Below are 23,183 nucleotides of genomic sequence, written 5' to 3' on the forward strand. Positions count from 1 at the left end.
TGCCTAAAGCTTCCTAATAGAGTGTGGCTCATAAATCTATTTCCCCGAATCAGGAAGAAATCAGTTCCACAGCTTTACATTTATTTCCGACGAATTTAGTCTGTGCATGAAATTATGTCACAGGTGATGCACACGAGTGACGATGTGCTTGCTGCTTCCAGATGTTTATTCTCATGCATCTTGACATTATTTTCATATAATCACTTTACAGGTGTCTTGATGTGTACACAGGCAAATACATATAGCCATAATTAATCTATAATTCATATGTCTTTTCAAGAAAACAAGCTGTTTACTGTATACGGTGAGCCACTGTCTCACTCATTTGTTCATATTCTTCTGTCTCTAAAACAGCTACTCCTTGCATTAAGGCCATCAGTCCCAGTGAAGGCTGGACAACAGGGGGTGCCACAGTCATCATCATTGGTGATAACTTTTTTGACGGCCTACAGGTCATCTTTGGCACCATGCTGGTCTGGAGTGAGGTTAGTTACTTTTCTTTTCACTTTGTACAATTCATGCTCAACAGACAACAACAGAGATTTAAGAGTCACAACAGAATTTGAATATGAAAGAAAATGACATTTAAAACGCACCTTTTTACTTACAACTTAATTATATAAAATATGTACGATATGGAAGATTGATTCAAAATCCACTTGGCTAACAAATCTGAGAAGGCACATGCCAGTCTGAAAGGACGTAATGCTTCTGTTCTCAGCGCAGGCTCATTTTTGGTTAGCCAGTCTGTCTGTTTTCCTGTCTGTCCATCTGTTTTGGTCTTTCACTCAGTTTCTGTTCTGCTTATGTTGAGAAGAGCTAGATAAAAGAGGTAATTCTATAAAAAGCCTCTCATTGACAATGCCATATTTATCTGAGAGGTGAGAAGAGCACTGCCTGGCATATGAAAGCCCAGCTACAGTAAGTGAGCAATGAAAGGGACAGTTTAAAGCCATGTAAAGCAGCACCAGTGCTGCTGGCTTTGAATATGACAGAGTATTTGCAGGGAAACTGAGCGCTCCTGGCTTCTTTGTAGTGGCATGGCTCCTCTTCAAAGGGGATTGAACACAGCTTCACAAACATTGTAAGCAGTCAAATCATAGTTTAATCAGAGAATAAAACCATGCTGTTTAATAGCTCAGCTAGTATGGGTGCAGGTAAACAGGAGTACCTTAAATGCACGTTTCAAACATTGTGAAGTTATACAGTGGACGTTATACAGTGTCAGAAAATGCAGATGCAAAAAAGGTGGACAGAATTTTGATTATGTAATGACTTGGACTGTCTGCACCTCAAACTGACAAAAGCTTTAATCTCACTGGCTGGCGAGATTTGCGTCACCATGTGGAACTAACAGAAAAGGTCATCTTTTCTGTTGACCTTTTCATGACCTCAGTTATGAGAGGTCATTGGTCATAATTAGTACTGACCAATGACCTCTCATAACTGTCCTTCAGGATGCCATCAATATTGTTCATATATTAAAATAAGGAACAGAATGAGAGGGAGAAAAAAAAACACTCCATGAAGCTCTCAACATCTCAGAGGCTAAATATGTATAATCGATGTTCAGAATAGAATACTTGCTTACTATATTTACTGTATAATGCACAGCTACTGACCGCATTATTGTGTGTGTGTGTGTGTGTGTGTGTATATATATATATATATATATATATATATATAGTAAAATTTTTAATATTGTGAAATATTTAATAAAGTTTAATTAACTGTTCTATTTGAATATGTTTAGTTACATTTTGCCTGTTATGGCAAAGCTGAATTTTCAGCATCACTAATCGTCAGTCTTCAGTGTCACATGATCCTTCAGAAATCATTATAATATACTGATTTGCTGCTCAAGAAACATTTCTGATAATTATCAATGTTGAAAAACATTTAATTTAAATACTTATTTATCCTTATTATCAATGTTATAAATGGATAGATGGGTCAAAAAAACAGCATTTATCTGAAATAAAAAAAACGTTTGTAACATTGTACACTACCATTCAAAAGTTTGGAGTCAGTAAGAACATTTTTTTTTTCAACATTGATAATTATCAGAAATGTTTCTTGAGCAGCAAATCAGAATATTAGAATGTTTTTTTGAAGGATCATGTGACTGAAGACTTGAGTAATGATACTGAAAATTCAGCTTTACCATCACAGAAATAACTTGCATTTTAAAATATATTCAAATAGAAAACAATTCTTTTAATTGTAATAATATTTCACAATATTACTGTGTTTATTGTGTTTTTGATTAAATAAATGCAACCTGGGTAAACAGATGAGACTTCTTTCAAAAACATAAAAAAATCGTACAAAACTTTTGGACGGCAGTGTGTATATAACACTATAAGAATAAGATGATTGTAAGCTATTCTGAAAATAGTCAGTATCCTAGTATTACGTCAGAGTTAATTTTTTCTAATTAAGCCTTAGTGTCCAATTAGTGGACGATAGTGTCCACGATCCAATTCCAGAGATATAATTTACCTTATCCTCTCATTGTTGCGGTTCATAAACTCTGAACAGTATATTAGAATATATTGTTGTCTTATTTCAACCTATGTATTCTACTTGTTTTATTTTGAAAGCAACACATTTTGTTTTATCTCTTTTTCAGCTCATAACCCCTCACGCCATTCGAGTTCAGACTCCTCCCAGACACATTCCCGGGGTTGTGGAGGTCACTCTGTCCTACAAGTCAAAACAGTTTTGCAAAGGTACACCGGGAAGATTTATCTACACAGGTAAGGACAACATTAAGCACCTTCATATTAACCACACTCAGCAATGTACAACCATCATTTCTTAACTGTTCATGATTTCATATGTGGGTTGACTAACGGTTAGCCAGGGGTTTCTGTAGTGGGGAATCTATGTAGAGGAATCCTACGTATTTCCTGAGCACACATCTTAATACAAACAGCTGTGCCTTGAACACCAGGAACATCCTGCAGCATTCACAGATAAGGGAAATGTAGGACTTATCTTATGGAGGAAAGAGAGGTCACCTGTGATATCTGCTGGCTGGAAAATTAGTTTACTGTACTCTCTACATATTGGGAGTTCAGCCAACAAGAAGTAATTAACTTCAGAGTTCCAGAAGTAAAGGAAGCGCATGATGGAAGTATATGATGGAATCAAATAGTAAAACAATGTAAAATCCCGAGATGAAGGGGTGAAGAGTTTGTTTGCTGATCTTGCAGATTTTTTAGTTTAAATTTAGAGTTTGCAGTCAAAGTACAAGCGCAGCTTTTCTGAACAGCGTTAAAACGCTGAAGGGAGCGATGTTAAAGGCCTGTCTCATCAATAGGTTTAAACAGTGCACAGCTGTGGGTATTGTTGGCTCAGTTGGTGTCTATGTATATGCCTGTGCATTCGTGGGTGTGAATGAGTATACTTGTTGGGTTTATGGCGCTGGACTTGGCTTCTTTTCATGGCCCATTCAGCGAGCACATGGGTAGGAATGGAGGGAGGGATTTAGACATTCGCACACAACCACTCAAACACACGTACAACCACACACATCTCCAAAACAGGGCAGATGGTCACCTCCTTTTATGGCCGCACTTTTAGATGTGCCCCTTTTGCTAAAGCTTCATGCTCAGTAACCATCTAGAATGCTTTTGATTAGATGTGCAAGTTTTAATTCTCACAGCGCTCAAATTCAGTTTGAAACTCAGCGCTGTTAATGACAAGAGACCAAATGCATATCATATCTCACTGCAGACCTTTAATCTTAGCATGAATTTGAAACGGCCATGGTTTTTTCTTCTATATTGTGACATTTATCCAAGTGAAACGGCTTGGAATAAGAAAAAAATGTGGGACTGAATTTGATTTTGTTCATCAGAGACTGATTGGATGATTGGATAATTGTCATTTGCTATTGCTGAGATCTCATGTGACTGACAGTTTGTCCTGCCCTCACAGCAGTAAACGTGTCATCAGATAAGACATTGGATGCATTGTAGTAGGGAGGAGTTATTTTGATTAAAGATTAAAAGAGCACATAATATCCATGGATAAATCTTTTAAATACAATATTCCATACAAAATAAATTACATTTTGATTTCATTGTGACTTTAAATAAATGGTACTTATCTGAAACCCACCTCAAGTTGGCCCAACTGTGCGATTCTCCTCAGTTTAAAACATTTTGAACCGTCCCACTTCCCCTTGTCCCCCCATCCCAGCTACTGCAGTGGGACGTCAGCCTGTATGTATCTCTCTCTCTCCTGGCTCCAGTTGGCACCTGTGCCTTGCCCAGTTGCCAGTGGGTACTAATCATAGAGGATTGGCAAAGCTATGTGGCAGCTGGCAGTGGAATTACACATGGGGCATCTGGCACCTCTAATCAACTTCTGTCAGGCAGAGGAGATGGAGACCTAATTAAATCAATGGTGCACTGATGCTGCTGTGCTCAAACACCACACAGCCATGCGGAAAGCCTGAGCCGTACCTGGAGAACATCCCTTACAGCCATGGTGGAGAGGAAACAACTATCCTTTCAAGGAAAAACTCATTTTATGTTGCCTTTTACATTCAGTGCGTGTTTCTCACAAGTATTTACTATGCATGATTTTAGAGTATTGTCATTACATTTACATTATGATGCTGAATATATTTGACACTGTTCCGTCTGTAGTTATAGAGCTGTGTTTTGGCAGTTGCATTGCTCTGTTTATGAACCTTCCAGCCACACAGTTAATAGATTCCTCAAAGGCCTCCCTTTTCAGAAGTCTCAGATTCTCTAGGATTCTTGGCACATGCTCGTGTGAACAGTGCCCCTGGCTGGCCAACAGTTTGTAGTTAAAGGGATGGTTCACTCAAAAAAAGAAAATTCTGTCATCATGTAGCTACTCACCATCATGTCGCTCCAAACTCATATGGCAAAACAAAAGGAGAGAATTTTGAGAAATGTGATGGAAGTTTTTATTTTTCCCATGTAATTACAATTAATGGGGACTGAAGCTAAATTAATAAAAATGAAAGTATTATAATTCAACATGTGTATGAATTATGTAAATATTATAAGTGAAAATGTTTGTAAACGTTTTAGATTTTCTGTGTGAGAAATAGATTGACAGAGTATCACATGGATAGAGATAGACTCTAATGATCGATCATGAAACTATCAAATATCAACAAATTTGCTTCTGTGATCGGTGAGGTGTGATTTGCGGCAGTACCTGCGTTCGGTTTAATAGATACATCATTCACTACTCAATACTCAAGATAAGAAAAGCCAGAACAAAGGATGTGTTCACACTAAAGAGGCGTGCACGTGTCGTGAATTAAGCAGGGTGCAGAAACTTTTAGACAAGGAAATTCAAATTATTAAAAAATAAAAGTGATGCAATTACCAAATCCATCACTTCAGTGAGATTTATGGATTAGACCACTGAATGAGTCAAACTTGCGAAAAGACCCTGGAAAACAAGTAATTATTCGTTCACAACTGTGAAGGAAATGTAAAGTATATAACAACCAAACTTTCGGTCTGTTCCTAGTATAAATATATCATATTAAAGGTACAGTAGTTAGTAGGTGTAATTAAAACACGATTCGCATGGACTATCTTTTGTGGTGCTTAATCTGTTCTGAAGTTTGACAGCTCCAGTCCACATTCATTGAGTTAAACTGAATGGAAATATGACCACTACGTACTTTAGAGTTTCATGAAACGAAAGAAAGAAAGCTATGATAACAGAATTTTATTATTGAGTGTATTGGTAACATTTTTTTTTTAGGTGTAATAGCTGAGATCTGCGATCTCTTTTTGTCTTCCTCATTAATGTTTGGGTTTGAGAAGCTATATAGCTCAGTTGTACTATAGAAGTTGAGACACTTTCTCAAAGCCAAGCATTAATGAGGAAGACCCAAAGAGATCTCAGCTCACCCACAGTTTCTGGGCCTTTGCAATTAAACATCCAGAAGCTCTCTGCAATTATATTTATCATCAGAAACAATTAAACACTCACCACCTGGGACATTACCCATCCTGCATGGCGCTCCGCAGATAAGAGGGATGAATCATGCCCCCCCTACTTTCTCTCCCTCTCCCTCCCTTTCAATTCATCTGCAACAAATGCATTTCCATGTTTGGTTGTGTATTACTTCTCACCAGATTGCCATGTTTGCATCATTCGTCAAAGGGGTTTTCCGTCTCTTTTGGTGGGAAAGGGGCAGAGATATAATGCTATCTGCCAGTGAGCGTATGTGAAGTCTTGTGCAGCCGATAGATTGGAGGTGTTGATGAATCGCTTGAAACGTTCACCAGGCAATTGGTTGCTGCTCAGTATGCAGGCCAGTGGGATGAACAGCACCCATCAGGCCTGATATTAAAAGACTCTGCTCGATCACATTAGAGGGAGCTCTCTACGCCTGCCCAATGATTAAGTCTATGGGAAGCATTTGTCACTTTAGTTGAGCAAAAGCCAGACCTAGGATCATGCATACTTGCATTAACTCTTTTAATACAAATATACGTTGATCCGTCGGTCTGTCCAATTAAAATCGAGGTTGGGACGTTTTGTGCACACCGCCTATTTATAGAGGGTGAGGAGAGATTATCATCTCAAGGGTTGTTTGAGGTTTCAATTTTAAAGCATGCCGAGAAAATTGTTGGAGACGATACTCATATCCTGAGTGCCCACTTTAAATTATTACCATCAGGAAGGAGGTAGGTCTAATCGACTGAAAGATTCCTTTGTTACTGCAATCAAAGCGTTAAATAGAGATAAAACACTGTGAATTGTCTCCATTGTGTCTCCATTGTATTAACCTTCAATTATTTTCAATTATTTATTTTTTGGATCGATAGGCTTTTAATGTTGTTTTGTATGTACATTGTCCAAGACAAATTTCTCAGCGATGGGACTAATAAAGTATAAACTAAACTAAATCCACAAGGAAAAATGCTTCTATTTAACATTTTCTAAATTGATTTCAAAAATACCAGCTTAACAGTTTGAGTGAAAACTTGAAGGTATTGTAGGTAAGAATATTATTTAAAAAAATTTTTTTTCCAAATTTGTTTAAAATTTCTATGTATATATCAATGCATAATTAAAATGTAAGTACTCTGATAAAAAGAGTATAAAAATCGAGTGACTCTAGACCGTTTAATCTGCACTAAACACAGCTCATTATTGATTAATTTCTTTAAAAAAAATAATAATAAAACGGTAAAAAAACCTAAGCCTTTGAACAGTAGTGTAATTTCTACACTATCTCCGACTTTTGGACCCTGCTGTAAATGTAAATCATTCATTTATTTCAATATAAAATGTTACAAATTCCATATAAAATATGCAAACGGGAAAATGTAGATCAGAACCAATTATATACTGTAGTCACCTATGTTTTTTTTTTTTTTTCCTACCACTAGATTTGAAGAAAGCTTTCTTCTTGAGCGGGTTGAGTGATCGTTCGATTTTGATAATGAGTCTCTTTAATTCTATTGACAAATGGGGTCACACTAGGTGATCAATGATAACCGTTCCAATTAAATTGCTAAACCTCTGCATGGCGGAGATTGTAACCATAAAGATATAGAGCAATTGGTTTGCTCAACAGCGGGGCGTCTTCAGTGGGCCATTTCACACAGATGTCTGTCTTTTAGAAGCTGCTGCTCACGATCGAGAAAAACAAGTCATCCATTTTACGGCCACAGGTTCCAAGATCCCCCCCACCCATGTCTTAAAGTGATGCCTTATTTAGCTTGTCGGATTTTCCAAATAAACGCTATCACTGGGTTTATGGAAAAATGGATAAAAATGAGATTGTAAGGTATTGATCCCAACGTGGGTAGGGCTGAGGAAAAACAGGCCTCATCTATATAGGGAGAGAAATGAAGCAATAATTCAGGCAGGCATCGAACACCCTGCCACTGAGCCTATCGATTCCTATCCACAGAATATGAGATCACACCTGAATGAAAGAGAGCTCTGGGGAGAACAGAGAGAGAGAATGAGAGAGAGTGTGTAAAACGGAGCCTGCCTTTCCCTAACATGTACAGAACATTACCACCCTGACATTAACAGCTCTGTACAAAGCCCACAAGTGCCTGTTAAAAGGTTCTGCTAAAGACCAATTACCCAGCATGCCTTTCTGCTCTATCAGTCAGAGTTGCTGTTCTAGCCCTGCAGGTCTATGTGTGGTCAGCTGATTCAATTTACCACCAGCAGCTCAGTGCTAGCATCTGGTCTCAAAAACAGGAAAGCCACAAATATCGTGTTCTCGCCAGTCTAAAAACTGCCACCCACACTGTGCCCTCGGGCTCTGTGAGATATTAAGTGTGGGATTTTTTTTTTTTTTTTTGGTGGTGGTGTAAGGTATTTTAAAATGTACTGTTTTGACTGGCTCCATCTGCTTTTGACAGCGCTCATTGTATTGTCTTTTAGTAGTGTCTCACTCCTCTCCTCTCTGGTCCCCCTGCGGGCCTGTAGTTATTATTGTGAAATATGAAGCGATCCGGCTGTGCCTTCATGAAATTTCAATGAGCATTGATCTGTGTGATTGCAAGGAATCCGTCAAGCAATGGTTGTTGTTCATTTATTTATTTATTGCTGATATGTTGTACTCGTTTTGATCCCATCTTCTGGAGAAAGAGGGGAGCTGTCGATTGTTAATGTATTTGTAGCTTTCCTTTTTTGAAAAATCAGGTCTGTTCCTCGATAGTTTCTTTGTTCACAAGGCTGAAAATTCAATTTGCGCCTCCATGAGGTCCTTTTAGATTCGTAACAGCCCTGTATTTGCCTATATTGATTATATTCATTAAACGCAACAAGATGGTATGGTATACGGCTGATATTCTGCTCTTTTCAGTATTGATTTTGTAGATTTTATTTCAGCTCATGACATCACACATAACCTTTTCGTTCTCCTTTGCGAATGAAATTGGAGAGCTGCAATGAATCCGTGATGACACAAGACTGTCATATATGTTGAATGACTGGCTGGTGTTATTTTTGTCGTGAAACCATTCCGTGAGCCCAGAAAGAAATGGAAACCACAGCTTGTCAGTTTCTGGAACAGTAAAAGTAAACAAGTGCATGGACAGTTGAAAGGTGTTTCCCTATAAATATACAGGTCTGCTGTGCATGGTTTGGTAAACAACATAACACACACATATAGGGTCCGGAAATGTAGAAGCTCATGGGATTTTACTTCCCTGTTTGGTGTGTATCTCTGAAAATACAGCTTTGTTAAAATTTCTGACAAAGTTCATCCCATGACCCAGCACAGGAGGTGTTTTTTCTTTCTTTTCTGTGTGGTCTCAAGGGTTTGAGTTTGTTTTTGCAATAACGTATCTGCTGTCACTGGTCAATGTCAGTTTGATTTGTGACATACCAGAATTACATGGATTTGTGTTCATGAAATGTTTGCATCATTGTTTTCAGTGGGTGTTCAGCGACTCTTAGAAAATTAGCAGCACTTTTCCGGTAACTGTTCAGTACACAGTCACTCTCTTAGCAAGTTTGCATTATCGAGTCGACTGGTGGGAGGATTGTACAGTATGTGAAAATCAATAGCAATGAACGAGAGTAAACACGTGCAGATGTCTTTAAGTGTGGCAGAGTACTATTTAGCCAGAGATCTTGCCCATCCATCTCTGTATCAGCACATTAACTCAGTGTCTTTTGCATCTAGACCTGTGCCTCATTATACTAGCACATGGGTCTGCTTTAAAGAGAGATTCTTTAAATGTTCCCTATCCAGGCCCTCACAAAAGTTCTGCTCCAGCAGCCACTTCATTATTCACTCTTAAATGAGTTTAGTTGTGATTTACTCAGGACCAGCTGTTTTACAGCATTTATCGCATGTGTATTCTTGAAGACAAATTGAGTATGGAGTATGGAGTATGGAGATATGTCCCTAAACTACTCACAAACCTATCAGTGATTCATTATTATTTTAAATTAAGAAGATTTGTTTTCATACGTTTCAAAGTACATTTGAATCCTGGGGGTTAATATCAAACCAATTATTTTATCAAATGCATTATTTAATGTTTATTTTAGGGTTTTTATAGACCTTACATTAATGTTAAAAAGTTTTTAGTGATACACCGATCGACGTAGTGTTTTCCAACGTCATTTAAAAGTTCAACCAATGGAAAGTAGATCTCAACTATGGTGGGTAGGAACGATGTGTAGAGACCAATCAGACACTGTCTTACAGCTGGAGCGCTTGGTTGGCATATATATATATATATATATATATATATATATATATATATATATATACTGTGTGTCATAAAATATAAATATAATGCTTGAATGATCGGGATCGGTATCGGCATCATGATGACTGAAATCGATAGTCAGTATCTGCTGCAAAATTCCTGATTTGAGCATCCCTATTTTTTTTTTATAAAGAAATTAATACTTTTATTTAACAAGGATGCATTAAATTGATCAAAAGTGACAGTAAAGACATCTATACTGTTACAAAAGATGTATTCATATTAATAAAAAATCTAATCTAGAATAAATAAATCAATTAATAAAAATATCTTGAAAAAATCCATCACAGTTTTCACCAAAAATATTAAGTAGCACAACTTTTTCCAAAATTTATAATAAGAAATGTTTCTTTAGCAGAATATCAGCATATAATTATATATTATTAATTATATTATTAATATGATTTCTGAAGGATCATGTGACACTGAAGACTGGAGTAATGACGCTGAAAATTCAGCTTTGCATCACAGAAATAATCTGTATATATATATATATATATATATATATATATATTCAAATAGAAAACAATTACTTTGAATCGTAATAATATTTTGCAATATTACTGTTTTTACTGTATTTTTGAGTAAAATAAATGTAGCCTTGGTGAGCACAAGAGAATTCATAAAAAAATATTACCAACCCTAAACTTTTGGACTATAGTGTACTTCTGTTAAAGTTAGTTTCACCTAGAAATACGTCATATTACCATAGTAAATGTGTTGTGAAAATTGCATCATGTTGTCTTTAAGCCGCGGAACCTGGTGGCTGTCCTACAGCTTTCTTTACACATAGTTCAGGCCACCCCTGCTCTTTTACTCTTCCATTCAATCTCTCTTACCTCCATGTCAAACCTGCAGTAATATTGTACAACACAATCTCTCATTCAGCCTCCATCTATTTCTTTGCCATTACGATATCCTGCAATCAGCTTCTCTCCAACCCCCATTCGTACGCCACTTGTGCTCTGCACTGGTCCGCACTTCCATATCCATGTCTCCAAACCACCAACAGACCTGATTACAGGAAGCCTATTTAGATATGATGTATTGTCAGCCGCAGGGCGGCTTTGAATCATTCTGTCACATTCGACTGTTTTTGTTGTTCTTTCCTTTGCCGATAGCTGCGTCTGTTCTCCATCATGCTCCGGGATTGTTTTAACTTTTTTTTTTCCTCGACTTGCTCTTTAAGTAAACAGCCAGTCAATCACTGTGCTGCGTGAGCGACTGTGCATCCAGGCGGTCATAGCGGCCGAGAAAGTCGAGGTTAATGCTGCCTCTCAAACAGTGAGCGGTTGAGCCCTACTGTGTCTCGATGCATGAAGCCTGCTGATATTATCCAATGGCATCTGCTTTTTAATGAAGTTGAAGCTTATTGTAAAAGTAAACAAGAAGAGGTTTTTTTAGATGCGTTCTTTTGGGGGGGGGGGGGGGGGCAGTCATGACCTAATTGTTAAAGAGTCAGACTGGTTACCCGAAGGTTGCGGGTTCGATTCTCAGTACGAGGAGGAAACGACTAAACAAGCACGGCGCCTAACCCCCAATCGCTCCCCAGGCGCCACAGCAAAAATGGCTGCCCACTGCACCTGGTGTGTGTGTCCACCGTTTGCAGTGTTCTTGTGTTCACTACTCATAATGTGTGTACACTAACTTGGATGGTTTAAATGCAGAGGACAAATTCTGAGTATTTGTATTTATAAGTACTTGGCCCTCACATGTTATGTTCACATTCTTTTTTCAATGTATGTTTCAGGCTTCATGTCCAAACCAGATACAGGTCCAGCATTTGCTTGTACTTATAAAGCCATAGATCCCACCTGCCGTTGGATGTTGTACTGAGAGGCATTGATGTACAGTCAGAGCTGCCCGTTTCCCAGTGGAGGATGGCCAGGCTGGGCACAGCTTGTGTTCTGGGCTCCAGGGGTCTGGTTCTGTCTGGGCCCTAGGCCATCTGAATCCACTCCACTGCACTCAGAGGCTGCCCACAGTCTGTCTTCTCAGCTGTGGAGCTGAGGGGAGCTGGGCGATCTCCCTCAGGAGATGTCCAGGCTGCGGCCTACAGGGCAAACAGAAGGGAGGCTGGAAGAGCCCCCATCTTCAGCAGGACAATTAACTTAGGGCCAGAGGACTAGTCCTCAGTTGCTATTTTTATTATAAGATTTGACACTTCAGGCATAAGAAAGGCGGTCAGTCTATCATGAAAGAAAAAGCGAGGTGGAAAATGTGTGTGGAGAGTGAACAACTGTTAGAATGACTCTTGGGTATCTTATGTCACATAAGCAAATCATTTTATTACATTATTAAAGTCAGGTTTTGGACTCTTGTTCTTCCTAGTATTTGCTAATATCAAGCTGATTATTAATCAGTTGAGGGCAAAATAAAGGCATTTTTGACATTTCAATTTTTTAAATTATCTGAAAAATTGTCAGAAAATTTAAAGCAAAGGTAATTTGTGCACCAGATATAGCATTAAGCCAGCTTAAAACCAGTATACAGTGGCTCCAAAAAATAAACAATTTGGATACTTAAGCCAATGTATAAAAATCTTTGCATTACATAACAAAATATAGGCTAATACTTCTTGGCTACTACTCACATAACCTCAGTTCCCTGAGTTAGGGAATGAAGTATTTTTTTCTTTATGTAAAACACATTTGCAGCTGCACAGCTCGCCCATTGAGTGTCTAGCTCGCTCATAGGCTGTGCTGCAGCAGCTGCACATCCAATGGCGCGGACGCCTCTGACGTGCGACCAATGAGACCACTCTAAGTCATTACACGTCAGAGCCCGTCAAGGGGGCGAGGACTCAGCCTATATTAGTCCCCGAATTCATCATTATAGCAGGTTTATACAAGTGAATCGACAACTATCCTGTTAAAACAGTGGCCGCATAGCGGCTGGCTATGCAATATTTCGTTCCCTTACTTAGGGAACCAAGGTTACGTGAGTAACCAAGTAGTTCCTATTCGAACTGTCACTTCGTATTGCATAGCCGCACCGAGTAACTGGTTGCCACTGCAACTCAGGATCCCTGAGCATACAGAACAAGCCATAACCCACATAATTATGTATCCAGACCCGACCCTGTCAGGTCTGGGAGAATACATCATTAATCACAACATATCATACCCATAAACCCCGACACTGTTGGGGTCATTAGAATATGACAACACCACTGGCCTAAGGGGGTTTATAATGTGAAAATATATCCTGAAGGGTTAATCCTCCTAGCACCCTTCAGAAATCTCACGACCAGGTCATTTCTTCCCAGTGAATGGCCAGCCACCAGAACACGGTGTGCTGCAATGACTGCCACATATACTTTGAGCATGGACGGGGAGCGACCCACGTCCAACAGCTCCTCTAGGAATGAGAGAACAACCGATATCTCGCATGACTCTGGGTCTAAATTGTTTTTCGTGCACACGCTGGAGAAGCCCGCCCATTTCAAAACATAAGGGCACTGAGTCGACGGGGCTCAAGCTTCAGATATAGTGTTCAACACCTTCATAGGAAGGTCTCCGGATACCTATTTAAGGCCACACATGGAGGGCCCATAGGTCAGGCCGTGGATGCCACAACGTTCCCTTCGCCTGTGAGGAGGTCTTTCCTCATTAGGAAAGGCCATGGAGCTGTGTCCGATTCTGGTGGCTCCTGGGCACTCACACTCTCTGACCCGTTTGATGACCTGTGGAATCATCGAGATGGGGGGAAAGCATACAGGGGGCGGTTGGGCCAGACGTGTTGTTGTTTCAGCGTGGGGGGGGGGTCTAATTCTATCGCCCCTTTTGCTAATAAATTCTGCACTTCATACGTGACCCACGTGTCTGGTCTGCGAGCGAGTAGCCTTGCTTTATAGTATTTATGACCCAACTCGACACATCGGGGATAGCTTGCTAGGCTAAAACCATTGTGGGTGGAGTCTGAGACACTGATTGGGACGGGCCGCCTAACATAGGGGGACCTGAAATCCTTATAATGTGATTTTTGCATACATTGAGTGACTGACTGTGCAGGCATTTAAAATGAGTGCTTACATATGTACTAATGTACACCAAAAGCGCTTTAGGGTGCTTTAATCATATTAGGGAATCTCTCCTCATCCACCAGAAGTGGTGGGGATAGTATGCATAGTATAGTGCATTCATTAAAAATCGCCTTGACATTAGAGACAAACCAGCTGTAAGGAAATGTCTTAATTTGTTTGATGCTTAATGGTTTGACATTTGTTAACTAATGCAGTGAGGTTTATACATTTTTAAGTATAGCTTAAATGACCAAATACTTTTGGGACCATTGTTCTGATTACTGCTTATCAAATATAAAGTATCTCTGCTGACATATATCTCTCTGTACATCTCTTACTCTGCCTCAGTGAATCACAGAAGAGCTCGTTGTGAATGTGCCCCTGAGGGCTGGAGTTTAGCACCACAACAGATAAACACACAAACAAGCTCTCTGGGCCGGTGCTGGAGAAAGACCCATTGTCTCAGTGTGAAAGTCCCACTCAATCCAGGGAGGTTAGAAAAACATCAGGCCAAGCACCATGTGGTCCACCCCTTGCAGGATGTTTGGGCCTATCATGCAGATCGGGTTCCTTTTTCAATATTATCTTATTGCTCTGTCCTCAGCGAGCATTCATGAAACTGTCTGTGGGCCTCTGAGGAGTGGGAGGTGCTGCTACACAGAAATGAAAACTTTAATTGAATTATTTGCTCATAATGGTGGTCTATAGATTTGTTTTTCAGATTAGTGGTGCTTATGTAAACAAAACAAAAGAATCCAGCATTATTTGTTATTAGATTTTTTTTAAGGATAATTAAAAAAACGTCCATGATATCAGCTGAAAATATGTGTGTTTAAATTAATATTACGAGCTCAATAGAAGTTAAGTTCAGTCAACTGCTTTTGTGGCATGATGTAGAATACAACAGGTTTCAATAGGTTGTAACAATAGGTTACAGTGACATATTCAAAGTTTAGTACATGTAACAATAGTTTAATCGCATTTGCATTGCAGTTGAATCTGTCACAAATCTCATTGCTCCTCATGACCAGTTTGTGAAGCTGTCAATGATGGTTAGGCCTGTGCACCGGCTGAAAAAAATAGGATCCATTCACACAAACTGCTCAAGTGTTTTTTTTTTTTTTTTTGTTGGGTTTTTTTTTATTTATTTTTTTATTATTATTCATAAAGTGGTGCCTTGTGGTTGCAAACTGCTAAAGCATAGTGAGAATTGATACAGATATTTTGGCAGCTAGTTAGGAAACATAATATTTGATACTTTAGTTATCCTTTTATTGCTGTCTACTTTGTGTTTTTTGGAACTGTATTGAGGTCTGAAGGAAATTACCCTTATGTTTTATATACATTTCTTTGTAATGGTAATTGCAGATAGGTGTTTAATTTCACTGCAGTAAAATGGTTGAATTTTCTCTTTTCCTGCAGCACTGAATGAACCCACTATTGACTACGGTTTCCAGCGGCTACAGAAAGTGATCCCTAGACACCCTGGCGACCCTGAGCGCTTACCAAAGGTCAGTTTTCTTACGTGACATAACGCTTGTGCTTTCTTTGCTTTAAAGTCAATGAAGTCCCTATTTATTTTGTGAATATTTACAATGTGTTATTGTTCAACAATTCATTAGTGTGTTAATTAAAAGATTTTCAACTTTTGCTTTCTGCTGACGTCAGTTAAGGCCACACAAGCTACTGGATAATAATAACCAATAGCCATATAAGTATTTAGGCACTGTTTTAACCAACTATCTTTCAGTCTGGCTCCTTGTACGTAACACCTACTTTTCACAATCCAATCCATTCCCAAAGAATAAGTCCCATCCAGATACTCTCTTTGTATATTGTTTAATTCATAAATATGTCATATTATAGAAGTAAAATGGGTTTAAATGTTAACTTTAACTGTTGATTTTAATTTCACTAGTTCACTTTAATTTTCATAGAGTAATACTGACACTGGTCCGGATTTCCATTTAACACGGTAGCCTTGGCTGGTATAACACATGGTTGTGTTATTTGAACCATTCATTACAGACTCCTTCAGTTCAGAGATTATATGCTGTATATTCAATCCCACGCATTTGTGTTCGGTATTCTCGGTGAAAGGATCCCAGTTGTGGACCTGGTTGGGTGTTTATTTCTCTCTCCATGCATGGTTCTTAAAGAGAGGCTGACCAAGTAAATGGATCCTTTGGGAGGGATAAATAAACATTACTTTATCTTGTTGTGCGTGTCCTATACCCCAGAGCCTTGCTCCAGCAGCACCACTTAATAGTGTAAAAAAGAAAAGAAAAAAAAAAAAGAGTAATTATAGCTGGCTGCTGGCTGGGCCTGCTCACGCTCAGAACTGACCTTGTGCTGTTAGCAGCCCTCTGTATCAAAGCTGGGCCATCAGTATTCACGTCCCATGAGCCACCTCCCAATCCATTTCACCTTAAACACATCAAATTAGACCATGGGGTCAACAAATGCGGCATCAAACCAAAGCCAATCTAGAGGAATCAGGCAAATGCAGAGTTTGCGGCCAAGTAGTTACATTTGGCTCCTAATCTCATGTGACCTGCACCACACAGCAGACTATTAGCAACTAGCTTTTTCATATTTTGTTTCAGTTAAGATTTTGAATTTTTTTCAATTAATGAAAATGTTTTTTTTTTTTTTTAATGGTTTTAGCTAAATATACTAACCCTGCCACAGCCTTATTATATATATATATATATATATATATATATATATATATATATATATATATATATATATATATATATTGGCTCTTAATTTGGTGATTTAGTGGAGTGTTTGACAGGAAGTGATATCATAGCTGTTCCATTTGTGATGTCAGAGTTAATATGTTGCAGGCAGTCTAGGAATAAATGGGTCATGGTGTATACCATAAATTCATTGGGTGACTTGGGTGCTGAACTGCCATTATCAACTAATCAGGCAAGGTTTTAAACTACACACTACAAATAAAAAGTGTAATTATTATTATTATGATCCAGATTTTATAATAATAATAGTCATCAAAATTCTAAAAGCTTTTCATTCACTATCCATTTGGGGGGGAAATCATTTCAATCATTATTCATAAACACAATTTATATTTGACTAGATATTAAATCATAAATGAAGAAATAAATATCTTGTTTTGTTATTTAGGAATAATTTATATTTGAATGCAAACTACTTTTTGATGTTAAGGATCAAAGTGTGTGAGCGGTAGTGTGTAGTGATCAGTGTTTTATCCACTGAAAAGGTAAAGTAAAGGATTACTGTTCATTTTTAGTCAATTTAATTACAGTTACTTACTGTATAATGTGCTTGCGTTACATACTGTAAATTAGTTCAACAGTTCTGCATAAATCAATATTGAATTTAAAATCTAGATTCTAAATGTATTGCCTAAAGGTAAAAGTGAACGCTGTCTCTTTAAAATCGTTAGCTGGGGTGCACTAGTTGCGCGTGACTAGTTCGCGTTTGAAGTTGAAAATGTCGGCAGAAGCCAGTGGCTGTTTTACCAAATGGAAATATTCCAATTATTTCAGCAGCCAAAAGAGATAACCACTTTTTCACAAAGGAAGCAGCACTGTCAGCTGTGAAAATTAGCTTTTGTTTAGAAACCTATGACCACATACAGTATGCATAAAATATGTTGCTCACTGCTTTGGAATTTTAAAATTGCACAGCTTGATTTTTGCAATGTAATTAAATTTTGTGTTATTCAGATATTTGTCAGAGGAATTCTGACCATTAATTAAGTGTTACAGTGAATTAGAAATTAGTTCATTTTGTTGGAACACATGACTACATCATATATGAAATATAATATGGTACTCGTTGCTTTGAAACCGAGTTTTATGTTTACAGCTTGATACATGTCATTTAACTTCTCTTAAGTTAAGCTTTTTTTTTTGTTATTCAGATATGTAGCAGAATAATTCTATTTTTTTTATTTATTCAGATGTATAGAGGAAATCTATTTAACTAAAGGTTACATGTGTTCCATTACACGAGAGTAGATGGTAAAATCAGTCATGCTGATTTGTATTCGGCTTTCGCCAAGATAATCAAAACTAAGACGCAGCTTTACAGTAAGTAAAGCATAGTATGTTTTAATAAAGCTAAAATGCTTTAAAAGGATACATTATTCCATGTTTGACTCTTATTTAATTATGAAAAGATTTTAATTTCTATTGTCTATCTGGTCAAGGTTTATAGGGATTTTAAGAAGTAATTTAATTACTTGTTGAGTAATGAAATTACATTTTAGACAGTGTAATTTGAAAAGTGTACAACATTGATGATGTAATTAGTAATTAATTACTTTTTTTAAGTAACTTACCCAACACTAGTAGTGATATTTGTAGCTACAAGTCATGAACAAATTTAATAAATATTCCATTTTTTTTTTCTTCGCCGCTAATAGATTTAGGTTTTATCCAACTTCTGGAGATTGCACGCTCAGGCTTTCTCATATAGTAGTCCTCCTTCCTCTATCTCTCAGTTTCTTCTTTCATTCTCTTCCATCAATCCCTCAATCATCCCTTGTGTTAGTGTCCATTCCCCAGCTGGTGAGGAGAGGACAGATCTTCTGTCTCCTGTCAGTGGGGCTAAAGAGGGCAATGGCGTTTGATCTCAGTCCCTAATGAACCACATGTACATTGTTTGAATACCTTCCTCTGCAGTCCCACAGTCTGAACCTCGTTACCACACACACATGCACACACACTCACCCGCCATCGTGTACAAGAGCACTGTGCTGACCCAGGGTCCTGTAAAAATCACCAGCTGACATGTGTTGCTGCTTGTCCCTCCTAATGCTGATGGGGACTATTACATTACTGGCTCATTGATGTCACTAATGAAGTTAGAAATATCCCCTTATAATGACAGATTACATACATACATACTCCACATACAGACACACACACACATACATATATATATATATATATATATATATATTCATAAAAATATAAATTGCTTTAACATAGCATGTTGAGGATTCCCATGGTCATCTGTTAATATCAGGATCTTTTTATTCATAAAATTATAATCCTGAAAAAAATGATTTTAATTTATTTTAAATTTTGATATTCATTTGTTTTATTACTTTTTATTGCAACTTTAAACATTTTAATTGCTTAATTGTTGTGTGTGTGTAATCTCTATCAAATAATTGTTAAAATCAGAAATTAACTGCACAACCCGGGTTTGGGAACCCTGTTTTTCGTCATTTGCCTCTCAGAGAAATTAGCTTCTCTGCAGAAAGAGGAAAAGTTAAGCCTGCCTCTGTCTTTCATATTGGAACTATCTGGTATTTTTCATTGAAACTGGGGCAACATGTTGCTCTCATGTGGTCTTAACCTTGGCTTGATTTGGACTCATTTTCCTGGGCTGATGATGAAGCTGAATGCATTAGGTGGGTCATGGCCAAGGTCACCTGTCACATCTTTCCCACTGTTTTCAGCATAAGGGAGGCAAACCAGAATACACTCGTGGCTGCTCTCCCCAGAGAGTCCGCTTAACAGCCGCCCATATTTTTAACTGATTCCTTACCATTTTAATGAATAGGTTGGAACGGCCCACAAGTGAGCAACCTCACCCTATTAGAGGTGCTGAATAAAACAGGTAGGCAAAACTACTCGGCAAGATAGCTTCAGGGTCAGGCATGGGGGAAGTCCCAGAGGAAGCAGTTAGATGTTTGTTATATTAAGATTCTCAACTACATGCTCACTTTTTCAGCAGGCCATGTACCAGGTTTTTTTTTTTTTTTTTTTTTTTTTCTCACTTGAAAAGCAAGAAAAATCTAACAAAATTTATTGAGGTTTCTACTTAAAACAAGAAAACAAAATGGACAATGAGGCAAGAAAAATAGCCATTATTTAAAGGACAAATAATGAATCACTGTCATGGTTCTGTTCTGTTCTGTTTTTTTTTTTTTTTTTTTTTTTTTAGTGCTACATCCTTATAAGCATATTATCTGTCGTAAATAGTGTTCTAAATTAGAATTAGTGTGTTCCAAATCATAATGTATTGAAATTAGTATTTCAAAGATACCCGGATGGTCTTCTTTTTCCGGTTAGAATCCGAAGTGCAAATTTGTGCACTCTAATGGCTAATATTGCCCACAACCCATTGCGCGCTGGACAAAGATTTGATTAGAACTACAAACACAAATAAAAAGTTTTTAAAAACTACAACATGGCGTTGCCCAACGGTTAAATAGAGAGGTTTAGATAAAGGGTTTGATATTTATTCAATGTTATCCACATTATATTTACAGTATTCTTCGTCCACATTCTAAACTTGTAATGATACGTTTGGTCATTAACTTTTAAATGCATCATTATGCAAATTGCAAACACATGAGGAGATTTCTCTGCATGAAAGACCCATGACTGGCAGTTCAGCGTGTTACTACATTTCTCTCTGAAACGGTAGGAAGTTAAATTAAATCGAATGTAGAGGATTTTAAAGATGATAGAAAGGGTAGTTTAAATGGTGACGGGATGCACCTAACAAAGTGACAGAGCTGTCTGTAAAAGATTTTCACTTAATACATTGTTTGTTGCTATGGTTTCTGATTCAGATTAGTTTCCACACCTGTTCCTTGTTTCATTGAGCATCATCCCTGTGTTTATAAGCCCTCAGTTTCTTCAGCTCTCAGTTCGGTGTTGTTAATGGTAAATATAGTGTGTTGTCAGTATTTAAGTCGTTGTTATTTTGTTCATCCTCATAGCTCATGGTAGGTCTATGGAGAAAATAATTGGCTTATGAATGGAAAATGACTCATTGTATGCCTAACTAGTTTGTGTTTATCCTCAAAGAATGCAGATCACATGAAAACAATAGCACCAACATTTACAGCTTTACTCCTGGGCCTTGACAGGTTGGCAGAGAAAGAGAGCGAGAGACAGAGAACAAAAGGAACAGAGGCAGGAAGGGAGAGAGAGCGTTGGGTGATCCATCATGGTGAAGTCAGCTGTCCGGTGCTGCCTTCTCACAGGTCAGCCGATCGAAGGCACCACAGCCCTCACTTTATTACTGCTCACCCAACAATAATTGAGTCACCACAAGGGGGAAGAGGCAGGCAAGGCAGCGCAAGAAAAGAGGACACAGAGATTGTGAACATGGGAAGAGTAAATGAGAAATAATTTCTCGCCGGTGTACCCATACATGTCCGGTTAGTTGTCGAGACAAGGTTGGTGTTAGCAGATAGATTTTACCCTGATTTCCTGAAGTACTTGAGGTTGTAAGCATCTCTTTCTCCCCTCTCCGTCTGCGTCTCCCTCTCTCTGTCTTCCCCTCCCTTTTCTGTCCCTCCTCCTCTCGTTCGAACACTCTCCGAGAGATATTAACAGCGTCGGCTACTGCGCCCAGCCTCTCATTTCAGCACTATTGATTTTGCCCTTTATTGAGGCAATAACAGTTTGTTGACGGCACTTCTCTAAACTGCTGGACTCAATCACAGGTGAGGGCCAAGTGTGGAACACGGCAGGTTAACTTGTTTCTCTCAGTTCTTGAACAAGCATGCTACTATTTTATCCAGCCCAGAAAATTTATTACGCAGCGATGGTTCAACAAGATTTTGTTTTTTTTTTTCTGTTATTTTTTGGAAAAATTGTCCGTCTAATGTCTCATAAGAACAGTTTTTTTTTTTTTTTTTTTTTTTGCATTTGTGGGACTTGTGATATTGAATATATTTGATTTCAAACCAAGAGTGTGCCTCCAGAGGCACCTAAATATCTGCCTAAATATTGTATAGAACAGTGTTGTATTTTATGCAGGACTGGCCAATATTATCACATCATATTATCATGTTAGAGACCATATTAATGTATGTGCATCCTTTCATGATTAATTTAAATATACGTATATATATGAAAAGTTCAGATGCAAAAGCCTCTTAATTCTTTAATGATGATTTTTCTTTAGTGATGATTTTTATCAAACTTGTATATTTAAGTTCAGTGATTTCACTTAAATAGCAATGATAATTACCTATTAATTGTTATTTAAGTGAAATTAAAGAAGAAAATTTCAAATGGCATTTAGAGGCTTTTGCATCTGAACTCTTCATATATATATATATATATATATATATATATATATATATATATATATATATATATATATATATATATATATATATATATATATATATATATATATATATATATGTATGTATATATATATATATAAGAGTTCAGATGCAAAAGCCTCTAAGTGTCGTTTGAAATTTTCTTCTAAAATGATCATTTTTATGAAGCTTGTATATTTAAGTTCAGTAATTTCACTTAAATGGCAATGAAGATTACCTATTAATTGTCATTTAAGTGAAATTACTGAACTTAAATATACAAGCTTGATAAAAATGGTCATTTTAGAAGAAAATTTCAAATGGCATTTAGAGGCTTTTGCATCTGAACTCTTCATATATTATGTATATGTTTGTATGGCCTAGGCTGTGGCCTGGTTTGGTCTCTCTCCATTTCCTCTGTCAGTGTTGTTTCCCACATTTTCCTTGTCACTTCACACCCACCTGATCCCACTTGGCTACCTCTAAAGGGTCCAGCAATCAATCTGTGCTTCCAGGAAAAATCTCTTGTTTCTGGGTAACAGTGTAGTGTGTTCTTTATACACTTGTGGGTTAGGGTACTATAAAATATCTAAATATGGATGTAGTTAAACTTAATCTGCACAAGTTTATCTAGACCAGTTTTCTCTTTTCAAAGCCGAAAGCAAGAAAAGTTGGAAATCACTGATCTCACAAACTTTTCTTTAAAGGTGCCCTAGAATGTGTTGAAATAATATTAAAATTTTCTCTCTGATATCTACATAGAGAGTATGTGGCTTATTTAAGGGCATTTAAAATGGTTTTACAGGTCCATTTTCAA

General features: G+C 37.6%; 1 protein-coding gene across 7 annotated transcripts in view; it reads left to right on the top strand.

Moving 5' to 3' along the window:
* The window catches only part of ebf1a (EBF transcription factor 1a), a 154,919-nt gene that overhangs the window by 93,684 nt on the left and 38,052 nt on the right, over window positions 1-23,183 (top strand). For all 7 annotated transcript variants that reach the window (XM_089134912.1, XM_039664542.2, XM_039664541.2 and 4 more), the window contains exons 9-11: window positions 355-485; window positions 2,633-2,759; window positions 15,712-15,800. In XM_089134912.1, coding sequence (XP_088991038.1) covers window positions 355-485; window positions 2,633-2,759; window positions 15,712-15,800 — 347 coding nt within the window. The remainder of the gene's footprint in view (window positions 1-354; window positions 486-2,632; window positions 2,760-15,711; window positions 15,801-23,183) is intronic.

Source organism: Pimephales promelas, chromosome 9, assembly GCF_988280905.1.
Source record: "Pimephales promelas chromosome 9, fPimPro1.hap1.1, whole genome shotgun sequence".
NCBI lineage: Eukaryota > Metazoa > Chordata > Actinopteri > Cypriniformes > Leuciscidae > Pimephales > Pimephales promelas.